Genomic DNA, 13,141 nt, shown 5'->3' with positions numbered 1-13,141 from the left:
AAAATATAACTCTGAACTCACATAAAGATGTCTGTGTAAAACTTGGCCTTCTCTCATGTCGAATGGACTGCAGCTCCATTTTTTAAAATGGCTTCCGTAGCACTGGATTCAATCAGATAAGACTGCAATTTTCTTGATGGTAATTTAGGCCAGTGGTAAAAATGGTGGTATTGATTAATTTACCCCTGATGGTCATTTTCAGTGGTATTTCGGTGTTACACATTTAATGTCATAAAAATGGCAAAAAAATAAGATTGGTGGTATTTTTTTTTACCACCAGTGATAAATCACTGGTGAATTTAACACCGGTGGTATTTCGGTGCTAAATTATGAAATCGGTGATATTTCAGTGGTAATCTGCGATGAATTTCCCACCAGTGGCATTTTCAGTGGTAAATCGGTGGTAAATGATTGAATCCAGTGCTACGGACGCCATTTTAAAAAACGGAGCTGCAATCCATTCCACACAAGAGAAGGCTGAGTTTTGTCCCCGTAGCAGAATGTCTCCGCATTCTCTGGCCTCGTCATCAGTCTATTAAGGGGTACCTTATCGAAGGCCTTCTGAAAATCTAGATAAATTACATCTACTGCATTACCATTGTCTACTTTCTCTGTGACCTCTTCAAAAAATTCAATAAGGTTGATCAAGCAAGATTTGCCATTTTGAAATCTATGCTGACTATTCATTATTATACTTTTTGTTTCGAGATGTTCTTCGGTTCTCTCCTTTAGTAGGGATTCCATTATTTTTCCTACCACCAATATTAAGCTGACTGGTCTATAATTCCTTGGACATGTTCTATCCCCCTTCTTAAATATAGGTATTGCGTTAGCTATCCGCCAGTCCTGTGCAGTAAGGCCTCTGCTATCTCTTCCCTCGATTGTTTTAAAATACATGGATGCAATCCATCTGGACCAGGGGTTTTATCCTGAGTTTGATTAGTTGTTTTAATATATCCCCTCTTTTTATTTTAAATGTATTTATCTCATTACTAATCGCATCATCCAATGCCATGTCCACCTGTTCCATCTCCCTGGTAAATACTGAAACAAAATAATTATTTAATATTACTGCCATCACTCGATCATTACCTGTGGTATTATCCTGTCTATCCCTTAATGGCCCTAGGTGTTGCCCATTTTATTTTCCAAAGTTCTATTCTCAGCTCTTCAAAATCAGTTTTTCTCCAATCCATTACCCTGGTTTTCGTCATACTTATTTCCTTCTCCATTATCATCTTAAAGCGTATTATATTATGGTCACTATTGCCTAGATGTTCCCCTACTTTTACTTCCCTTATCCGCTCTGGTTCATTCCCCATTACTAGATCCAATAGTGAATCCTCTCTTGTTGGGCTTTTTACATATTAGTTTAAAATGTAGTCCTGTACACATTGTTGGAACTCTATTCCTTTATCCCCTTTACCTACCTCTTCTGTCCAATTAATCTCAGGGTAGTTGATAGCCCCCATGATTATTATTCTACATGTTTTTTTTACTAATTTCCCTAATTTGTCTGCATATTTCTTCCTCCACTTCCCTTCTAGTATTAGGTGGTCTGCAGACAACCCCTATTAGTGTGATTGATCCTTTATTATCGTTTATCTCTATCCATATGGGTTCTATTTTTGTCTTGCTGATAGCTGCGTCACTTTTTTCCACTACCATTATGTTATTCCTCTGAGAAAAAGGGTAATCTGCTTCCAAGATATCTATGCCACTCTGTGCCCACTTATTAGGAGCTGTGCAAGACCAACCCAGGCTGTATCTACCTTCCTCAGTATGGACAGGATTCTGGCCTCCTATTGGTCTTTCTTAACAATGCTAATAACTGAGATCAAACACTTATTCAGTGAAGGTTCACAGCCACAATCTCAGATTCGATCCACCTTGTACAGATGTTGGAGCTGCCCAACTTACAATTTTTTTTTTAAATTGATAAAACTCCAATTTTTTACTTCCTATTCCTTGATTGATCCTGCCAAAGCCTAAAAGAATGGATCAGAAGCCTTCAGCATCTTACAAATCTGATAAGAGGATCAGATTTTTAAGATGCCCATGAGATGCATGAGGGATTACATTAAAACCAACCAGCATCGAAGCACTGACCACACTTGACCAGCTCTGTTGGGCAGGCCACATCTTCCGCATGCCCGACACGAGACTCCCAAAGCAAGCGCTCTACTCGAAACTCCTACACGGCAAGCGAGCCCAAGGTGGGCAGAGGAAACGCTTCAAGGACACCCTCAAAGCCTCCTTGATAAAATGCAATATCCCCACCGGCACGTAGGAATCCCTGGCCCAAGACCGCCCTAAGTGGAGGAAGAGCATCCGGGAGGGCGTTGAGCACCTCGAGTCTTGTCGCCGAGAGCATGCAGAAATCGAGCGCAGACAGTGGAAGGAGCTTGCGGCAAACCAGTCTCCTCACCCACCCCTTCCCTCAACTACTGTCTGTCCCACCTATGTCAGAGACTGTAATTCCTGTCTTGGACTGTAATTCCTGTCTTGGACTGTACAGTCACCCAAGAACTCATTTTTAGAGTGGAAGCAAGTCTTCCTTGATTTCGAGGGACAGCCTATGATGATGATGAACGAACAATAGGGATCAGAATTTTTAGATGCCTATGTGATGCATGAGGGGTTACATTAAAATCAATAGAGTATTTGAGCTAAAAATACTATATTATTTGTTAGTTAGAAGCTAATATGAATATTCATTAGGAGCTATCTTTATCAGCAAGTACGCTTTTAACATTATTGTTGCCCAATTAAGTTAATCCAAGGGTTAAGTCATGGCAGGAGAGCTCGGACACGTGTTATGCTCCTCCTGTATATGTGGGAACTCAGGGATGCTTCTGGTGTCCCTGACGACTAAATGTGCGGGAAGTGCATCCGCCTGCAGATCCTGACAGCCCGCATTGTGGCACTGGAGCTGCGGGTGGATGAACTCTGGAGCATCCACAATGCTGAGAATGACGTGAATAGCACATTTAGCGAGTTGGTCACACTGCAGGTAAAGGGTACACAGCCAGATGGGGGATGGGTGACCAACAGGAAGAGCAGTGCAAGGAAGGTAGCGCAGAGGTTCCCGACAGTCATTCCCCTGCAAAACAGATACACCGCTTTGGATACTGTTGAGGGGGATGACTCATCAGGGAAAGGCAGCAGCAGCCAAGTTCATGGCACCGTGATTGGCTCTGCTGCACAGGAGGGCAGGAAAAAAAAGAGTGGGAGAGCAATAGTGATAGGGGATTCAATTGTAAGGGGAATAGATAGGCGCTTCTGCGACCACAACCGAGACTCCAGGATGGTATGTTGCCTCCCTGGTACAAGGGTCAAGGATGTCTCGGAGCAGGTGCAGGACATTCTGAAAAGGGAGGGTGAACAGCCAGTTGTCATGGTGCATATAGGTACCAACGATATAGATAAAAAATGGGATGAGGTCCTACGAGACGAATTTAGGGAGCTAGGAGCTAAATTAAAAAGTAGGACCTCAAAAGTAGTAATCTCAGGATTACTACCAGTGCCACGTGCTAGTCAGAGTAGGAATCGCAGGATAGCTCTGATGAATACGTGACTTGAGGAGTGGTGCAGAAGGGAGGGATTCAAATTCCTGGGGCATTGGAACCGGTTCTGGGAGAGGTGGGACCAGTACAAACCAGATGGTCTGCACCTGGACAGGACCGGAACCAATGTCCTCGGGGGAGTGTTTGCTAGTGCTGTTGGGGAGGAGTTAAACTAATATGGCGGGGGGGGTGGGAACCTATGCAGGGAGACAGAGGGAAATAAAAGGGAGACAGAGGCAAAGGATAGAAAGGAGAATAGTAAAAGTGGAGGGCAGAGAAACCCAAGACAAAAAACAAAAAGGGCCACATTACAGCAAAATTCTAAAGGGGCAAAGTGTGCTAAAAAGACAAGCCTGAAGGCTGTGCCTCAATGCGAGGCGTATACGGAATAAGCTGGATGAATTAACTGCGCAGATAGCAGTTAATGGATATGATGTAATTGGCATCACAGAGACATGACTCCAGGATGACCAAGGCTGGGAACTCAACATCCAGGGGTATTCAACATTCCGGAAAGATAGACAGAAAGGAAAAGGAGGCGGGGTGGCGTTGCTGTTTAAAGAGGAAATTAATGCAATAGTAAGGAAGGACATTGGCTTGGATGATGTGGAATCGGTATGGGTGGAGCTACAGAATACCAAAGGGCAGAAAACACTGGTGGGAGTTGTGTACAGGCCACCAAACAGTAATAGTGAGGTTGGGGACAGCATCAAACAAGAAATAAGGGGTGTGTGCAATAAAAGTACAGCAGTAATCATGGGCGACTTTAATTTACATATAGATTGGGCTAACCAAACTGGTAGCAATGCAGTGGAGGAGGATTTCCTGAAGTGTATTAGGGATGGTTTTCTTGACCAATATGTCGAGGAACCAACTAGAGAGCTGGCCATCCTAGACTAGATGATGTGTAATGAGAAGGGAGTAATTAGCAATCTTGTTGTGCGAGGCCCCTTGGGGAAGAGTGACCATAATATGGTAGAATTCTTTATTAAGATGGAGAGTGACACAGTTAATTCAGAGACTAGGGTCCTGAACTTAAGGAAAGCTAACTTCGACGGCATGAGGTATGAATTGGCTAGAATAGAAGGCAAATGATACTTAAAGGGTTGACAGTGGATAGTCAATGGCAAACATTTAATGATCACATGGATGAACTTCAATAGTTGTACATCCCTGTCTGGGAAGGTGGCTCAACCGTGGCTAACAAGGGCAATTAAGGATAATGTTAGATCCAAGGAAAAGGCATATAAATTGGCCAGAAAAAGCAGCAAACCTGAGGATTGGGAGAAATTTAGAATTCAGCAGAGGAGGACAAAGAGTTTAATTAGGAGGGGGAAAATAGATTTCGAGAGGAAGCTTGCCGGGAACATAAAAACTGACTGCAAAAGCTTCTATAGATATGTGAAGACAAACGTAGGTCCTTTGCAGTCGGACTCAGGTGAATTTATAATGGGGAACAAAGAAATGGCAGACCAATTGAACAAATACTTTGGTTCTGTCTTCACGAAGGAAGACACAAATAACCTTCCGGATGTACTAGGGGACCGAGGGTCTAGTGAGGAGGAGGAACTGAAGGATATCCTTATTAGGCAGGAAATTGTGTTGGAGAAATTGATGGCTTTGAAGGCCGATAAATCCCCGGGGCCTGATTGTCTGCATCCCAGAGTACTTAAGTGGCCCTAGAAATAGTGGATGCATTGGTGGTCATTTTCCAACAGTCTATCGACTCTGGATCAGTTCCTATGGACTGAAGGATAGCTAATGTAACACCACTTTTTAAAAAAAGGAGAGAGAAGGCAGATAATTATAGACCGGTTAGCCTGACATCAGTAGTGGGGAAAATGTTGGAATCAATTATTAAGGATAAAATAGCAGCGCATTTGGAAAGCAGTGACAGGATCGGTCCAAGTCAACATGGATTTATTATGAAAGGGAAATCATCCTTTACAAATCTTCTGGAATTTTTTGAGGATGCAACTAGTAGAGGAGACAAGGGAGAACCAGTGGATGTGGTGTATTTGGACTTTTAAAAGGCCGAGGACAAGGTCCCACATAAGAGATTGGTGTGCAAAAATCAAAGCACATGGTATTGGGGGTAATGTACTGGCGTGGATAGAGAATTGGTTGGCAGACAGAAAGCAGAGAGTTGGGATAAACGGGTCCTTTTCGGAATGGGAGGCAATGACGAGTGGAGTGCCGCAGGGCTCAGTGCTGGGACCCCAGCTCTTTACAATATACATTAATGATTTGGATGAAGGAATTGAGTGTAATATCTCCAAGTTTGCAGATGACAGTAAACTGAGTGGCGGTGTGAGCTGTGAGGAGGATGCTAAGAGGCTGCAGGGTGACTTGGACAGGTTAGGTGAGTGGGCAAATGCATGGCAGATGCAGTATAATGTGGATAAATGTGAGGTTATCCACTTTGGTGGCAAAAACACAAAGGCAGATTATCTGAATGGCGGCAGATTCGGAAAAGGGAATTTGCAACGGGACCTGGGTGTCATGGTTCATCAGTCATTGAAAGTTGGCATGCAGGTACAGCAGGCGGTGAAGGCGGCAAATGGCATGTTGGCCTTCATAGCTAGGGGATTTGAGTATAGGAGCAGGGAGGTCTTACTGCAATTGTACAGGGCCTTGGTGAATATTGTGTTCAGTTTTGGTCTCCTAATCTGAGGAAGGACATTCTTGCTATTGAGGGAGTGCAGCAAAGGTTCACCAGACTGATTCCAGGGATGGCTGGACTGACATATGAGGAGAGACTGGATCAACTGAGACTTTATACACTGGAGTTTAGAAGGATGAGAGAGGATCTCATAGAAACGTATAAGATTCTGACAGGACGGGACAGGTTAGATGCGGGAAGAATGTTCCCAATATTGGCGAAGTTCAGAACCAGGGGACATAGTCTTAGGATACGGGGTAGGCCATTTAGGACTGAGATGAGGAGAAACTTCTTCACTCAGAGTTGTTAACCTGTGGAATTCCCCACCGCAGAGAGTTGTTGATGCCAGTTCATTGAATATATTCAAGAGGGAGTTAGATGTAGCCCTTACGACTAAAAGGATCAAGGGGTATGGAGAGAAAGCAGGAAAGGGGTACTGACTGAATGCTCAGCCATGATCTTATTGAATGGTGGTGCAGGCTTGAATGGCCGAATGGCCTACTCCTGCACCTATTTTCTATGTTTCTATAGTTATTGCATACCAAAGACCTGAATTTAATGCCAAATTCAACATCACCAGCCATAAGAAAAGAAATGCCACTCCTAGCACTATAAGCTTCATGCAGCAGGCTATTATTATTGAACACCACCCAAATTGCTCAATATTGGGAAGGGAGATGTAGTTCAACATACAATAACTTGTAACAGGATTTATTAAAAGAGGTGCATATATTATAATAAAGCCCAACTCAGAGGGCTTGTAGAGATAGTGGAATGCAGAAATGTTATTTGACAATAACGAAAAAAAATAATGGCTTTAGCAAAACAAGGTGCAGGACTGATTGCTGCCAACAGGTCTCACCCTTGTTCTTAAATGGGGATGAATTTTGTACAGTTTAACCTGAACAGCAATTGTGTCCTTCCAAAATAGTGCTTTAAATAAATTGACTGTAGGCTCCCCCATTATCTCAGAACTCGGATCAGCATTCAATTTCCTCCATCTCTGTAGCTTCACTCTGGTTACAACAATATTTTTTAGTTTTACTTGATAAACACATTGTTTTATTTTAATAATCCATTGAATCAATGAAATAACCCATTGCTCTCCTCGAGGCTCGTCATATATACTCTCTTGGGAAATCATCACAATTAAGTTTTGATTCAAAATTCTTTACTCACCCGCCACAAAAAAATACACCCAGGCATATCTTATACCCTATATGAACTTAAATGCCATTAAATATTCAGATAGAAATAGGACTGTAGTGGTCACAGTACACAATTACACAATTAGTGACCTTAAAACTATGGTGCTAACCACAACGATTGACAATGACAATTATGCCATACAATTACCTGAGCAGAAGATCACAGAGGAATTGGTAACCTTGGCAGGACCTAAAATCATCCAAGAGAACTTGTGATATATCACTGGAGTCTTTAAGAAAGCAGGACAGACCAGCAAACATTTCAACAATTTCCAGGGGTAAAAGATCTTCCGATTGCTGCATGTTCTGGATACAAGTGGCCACACATTCTTTTTCTATAAAAAAAAGCCGATCAGTATAAGCAGCTCGGAAAGTTACCATTGTGCATTCCCCCTATAAATTATTTTCTCCCTACAGTTCCTAGAAAAATGCAAAAATATTCATTTTTTAAACTTCAAGCAGGCTCCTCAGCCAGCATTCAAATTAAAATGCAACTCTTACAGAATAAAAAATGACTATTTGATTGAGATCATCCAGTAGGTTGACATTTCCTAGACCTGTATTGCTACTTAATGCAGACAATTAAAAAAAATCTTCGTTGCAATTTAACATGCATGACTTCAAGCTTGGCAACAGATGTAAAATCCTTATTTAATGGATCGATATTTAAAAGATACCACCAATCTTCTTTGATACCAGACAGGTGTAGATTTTTGTCCACCCGCAGTGTAGCACTCATTTTTTTTAAATTTTATGTTTTCAGTCATACTTTACTGCAATTTAATAAAAATACATTTACAAGACAAGAAATATTTTTTTATAGAAAGATCAGTAAAATTAGTCACCACCTTCCATTACACGTAAAATTCAGTAATATTTTACATAAGCAATAGGAACAGGAGTAGGCCATATGGCCCCTCGAGCCTGCACCGCCATCCAATAAGATCTTGGCTGATCTTCTCAACTCCGCTTTCCTGCCTGTTCCCCATAACCCTCGACTCTATTATAGTTCAAGAATCTGTCCATCTCAGCCTTGAATATATTCAATGACTCAGCTTTCACAGCTCTCTGGGGTAGACAATTCCAGAGATTCATGACCCTCAGAAGAAATTCCTCCTCATCTCCAACTCAAATGGGCTACTCTTTATTCTGAAACTATGCCCCCTAGTTCTCGATTGCTCCACAAGGGGAAAAATCCTCTCAGCACAAGAAAATAAGAAATAGAAGCAAGAGTGGGCCATTTGGCCCCTCAAGCCATTCAATAAAATCATGGCTGATCTGATCATGGACTCAGCTTCACTTCCCTGCCTGCTCCCCATAACTCTTTGCTCCCTTATTGCTCAAATATCTGTCAATCTCCGCCTTAAATATATTCAATGACCCAGCCTCCACAGGTCTCTGGGGCAGAGAATTCCATAGATTTACAACCCTCAGAGGAAATTTCTCCTCATCTCAGTTTTAAATGGGCGGCCTCTTATTCTAAGACCATGGGCTAGAACCTCCACTTTTGCACTTTGGGCGATATTTCCGGCGTGGGTGGTAAGAAAGGGTTTTCAGATCGCCGGCTTCTCGCCCAAAGCACCTAGTCTCCATTTTTGTAAATGGCCGTTACCGCGAGCGATATGAAATGGGCGGTAGCGTTAAATCTCGCTGACCTCTGCCGTAAAGTGGCATGGCAACGCTCGATTCCCGCGATTCAGGAGGTCAAGGGTCATCATGACATGCGCAGAAGAGGAAACAGAGAGAGAGGGAGCCGAGAGGGACTGAAGGCATGTGTGGGTGTGGTGTGGCTGCTTTGGGAGGAAGGAGGAAGACTTTAGAGCTTCACAGCAAATAGGGAAACAAAAATTAGCTGTTATCAGCCACATATTTGCCTGAACTTGGCCTATAATGGAGAGAGAGGAGGCATCACAGCACGCTGTGGAGACTGACGCTGGAGAGAGCAGTGAGGTGGGAGAGGAGCATATTGGAGGCCGCAAAAGAGCGAGGAGGTTCTCGGACGAGGCAAATGCCTCCCTCTTGCAGGTCAGGTCATGCTGGGGTGATTTGACATAGGGAGAGCGTGGGAAGCCCACCCCAAAGGCCTACCAGAGGATATGGACAGAGATAGCAGAGGTGGTCTCGTCGGCGACCAACGAGGTTCGTGAGGGCAACAAATGCCCCAAACAATGGAATGACCTTGTGGGATCCGCAAGAGTAAGTATTACATTGATTTACATGTACTTATGTATTTCTAATTTGATTTGTAACAGTCATGAGTGACTATTAGCAGATGTGAGGTCTTTCACTTTTACCGGGAATGTTTTACTCAAAACCTGCGGTCACAGTGTACGTCTTTAGGTAAAGAATGATAATTTTCATGATAATCATGATTACATCTGTCGGTTATATGTTGTATCAGTCTCTGTGACAGTATCTAGCGATGATATCACACAATGATCTCATGCCATGTCGTCCGAACAGGTGGGGGGCCACCAGTTACCAGTAACATCACTGACATGGAGGAGCGGGTGATCGCACTCGTGGGGAAGCACACCCGGATGCATCTGCAGACCCTTAAGTGATGCCACGTGAGTAAAGCTTACACCATTGCGTGATGTGAAGTCAATAGACCCACTCATATCCGAACAATCACATATGATAGATTTCTAAAATTGTCATAGAAATAATGATGGCCTAGTGAAAATCATTGCAATGCAAATGTGTTGATGGTCATGAAATGTGATGTCTGCAATGGTTTTGAGAGTGATGGTGCTTTTGTTGTACATATGCTGTGTGTAGCGCTGGTCTCAACTTGTGACCCTAGCACTCCCTTCTCCTTCAATAACCTCATTTGTGTTTTGCAGCTCAGCCAGCAGCGCGTCCCAAGGCAAGACCATAGAGGCCAGAAGGTGGGGGCGCAGGGCCCGACTCTCCGGACAATCCAACATCTGGTGCTGAGGAGCTCTGATTCTCACCTGTCAATCCGCTGGGTCTGTTCTCCATGGATGAGAGCGCGGACTTCAAGTAACCTGCATCGCCACGCTCTCAAAGCCATTCCATCCCAAGGCAATCTAGTGGTCCTCCGGTCATTTCCGCCTCCAAGCACCTTGCCACAGGGCACCCCATTTATTCCCAGGACGGCGCGACCCCGCGGAGGTCTTGTGGATGTAGCAGGTCTGTTCCACGAGCACCACATGACAGCGGAGAGATGGTACAGTTGTCCAGGAGGACTGTAGACATTGGTGACCAGTTCATCGAAGCATTGGGGGGCATATCCCGACAGCTGGCCACCATGACCATGGATGGCAGAGGCCGTGGATGCGATAGCCAGGAACACTGCTGGTACAGGCCTCCCAGTGCTTCCCGAGCGCGGCGCTCCACCCCTAGGTTCCGCAACACCACTGCGAACGACAGATGAGAGCAAGGACTAAGATCCTGCTTCTGCATCAGAGAATATTGCCCCCTTGGCACCCCCTGCTCCCGTACCCGTGCAACCACCGACTCTGCCTTTATACCCCCCAATGAGGCACTGCCTGAGGAACTCCTCGGCCAGGCGCCGTGGAGCGAGGAGGGGAAGGGATAGAGGGGGGAGAAGGAGAAGGAAAGTGAGGTGCACGTCCGTGGGTGATGGCTGTGTTATATCTCCATCTGGGTGTATGCAATTTGTTGTAATGTATGGGGGCTGGGGACCACCCTCCTGCTTTGCATTTGTATTCTGTGTTGCTGGACATGTTGAACATGTGATTGATGTCAGTGGTGGAAAAAGTGGGTGTGGGCGTTATTGCCTGTGATACTTATGATTTCAGACCAATATTGGTATAAAAAATGTTTTATTGAACATAACCTTGTTGCGCAGTCTCAGGTAGCTGAACTGTTACACACTGGTGATTCCTTAACACGAAAGGGTTAAAAATAACTTATCAACGTAAACTTTAACTGGCACCAAGTTGATGGGCACCATAGATGTCTGAGCTGCACACACACAGCAATGTGTCAGCGCTGTCACTCACATCAACGCTCTTTCAGGCAAATCGTTCAGATCTCAACTCCTGACGTAAGAGTCCTGCAGCTATGTACCTTTTCCTGCAGTCTGGAGGGGGTCGTGGGTATGGTTGCATAGCCAGCCTGATTGTCTGGCCCTAGATCAGCGTCCAGCCCCTCGTCATCCTCTTCCTCTCTCTTCTGAGGTGGAGCATCAGTGCCTTCTGGCAATTCTTGGCCCCTCATGATAGCCAGATTGTGCAGCATTGAGCACACAACCACACATTTACCTACTTGCTCAGGGTTGTATTGTAGCTCCTCTCCCGAGTGGTCAAGACATCTGAAGCGCTGCTTAAACACAGTTATTGTTTGGTGGCCCCATTGCATTGAAAGTATAATAGCGACTGATCAGAAGCAATGATTTCCTCACTAAAATACATCTGGAGTAAAGCCCCAATAGTCAAGAGTCTGAAAATATGTCTGTTGAGATGTTCACTTCACCCGAGAAGAATTCCAGAGTCAATGCAAATTTCCCCAAAGTTGAGGCAGCCTTTTGAGTGAAGCGACCTGTGACTTTAAAAATGCCAGCCACACCGCTGGCGTTCATTCAGAACAGTTCCATTTTTTCTGGGCATTATTTTGGGCGATGTGTGTGTGAGGTGGTGAAAGTGACAGTGGGTGATCTCCTGGGCATTAGTTTCGCCAAATGTGTTCTTTATGACAAAAAAAAGTGGGAAGGTGGTATTATTGAATCTCGCCGTTAATTCTGTGCGGAAAGTAACGCTGGGCAATATTATGGGCGTTGATTTCGCCCATTCTGATGATTCCGCCCCCAAAAAGCGAGTGGGCGGTAATATTTTTTCCTGGTGTTAAGCACATGGGGAAAGTAATGCTCGGCGATAAGTTTCCAAAAAATGCCCGTCAGTTTCCATTTTGTGCCAAAAAGGTCGATATATGGGCGTTATACATCATTTCAGCAGTAAAATGGGCGTTAAGCATGCAAAAAAAGTGGAGGTTCTAGCCCCATGTCCCCTAGTTTTAGATTCCCCTATGTGTGGAAATATCCTCTCTGCAACTACCTTGTCGAGCCCGCTCATTATCTTACAAGTATCAATAAGATCACCTCTCATTCTTCTGAACGCCAATGAGTAGAGGCCCAACCTACTCAACCTATACTCATAAGTCAACCTAGCGAACCTTCTCTGAACTGCCTCCAATGCAAGTATCTCCCTCCTTAAATAAGGAGACCAAAACTGTACACAGTACTCTCGGTATTGTCTCACCAACACCGTGTACAGTTGTAGCAAGACTTCCCTATTTTTATACTCCATCCCCCTTGCAATAAAGGCTAACATTCCATTTACCTTCCTAATTACTTGCTGTACCTGCATGTTAGCTTTTTGTGTTTCATGTACAAGGACTCCCAGATCCCTCAGCACCGCAGCATTCTGTAGTCTTTATCCATTTAAATAATATTTTGCTTTTCTATTCTTCTGACCAAAGTGGATAACCTCACATTTTCCCATATTATACTCCATCTGCCAAATGTTTTCCCACTCACTTAACCTATCTATATTCCTTTGCAGACTTTGTCCCCTCCTCACAATTTGCTTTCCCACCCATCTTTGTACCATCAGCAAATGTAGCTACAATACACTCTGTCCTTTCATCCAAGTCATTAATATAGATTGTAAATAGTTGAGGCCCCAGCACTGATCCCTGTGGCACCACGGGTTACAGGT

The 13,141-nt window shown here is 44.1% G+C and overlaps 1 protein-coding gene across 1 annotated transcript in view; it reads right to left on the bottom strand.

The window, feature by feature from the left end:
- wdfy3 (WD repeat and FYVE domain containing 3) overlaps positions 1–13,141 on the bottom strand; it is a 690,816-nt gene that overhangs the window by 430,018 nt on the left and 247,657 nt on the right. The window contains exon 8 of the mRNA XM_070871062.1: positions 7,585–7,771. Within this exon, the coding sequence (XP_070727163.1) occupies positions 7,585–7,771 (187 nt within the window). The remainder of the gene's footprint in view (positions 1–7,584; positions 7,772–13,141) is intronic.

Source organism: Pristiophorus japonicus, chromosome 2, assembly GCF_044704955.1.
Source record: "Pristiophorus japonicus isolate sPriJap1 chromosome 2, sPriJap1.hap1, whole genome shotgun sequence".
Classification (NCBI taxonomy): domain Eukaryota; kingdom Metazoa; phylum Chordata; class Chondrichthyes; family Pristiophoridae; genus Pristiophorus; species Pristiophorus japonicus.
The sequence above is the reverse complement of the archived record's forward strand: the minus strand, read 5'-3'. Positions and strand labels throughout refer to the sequence as shown.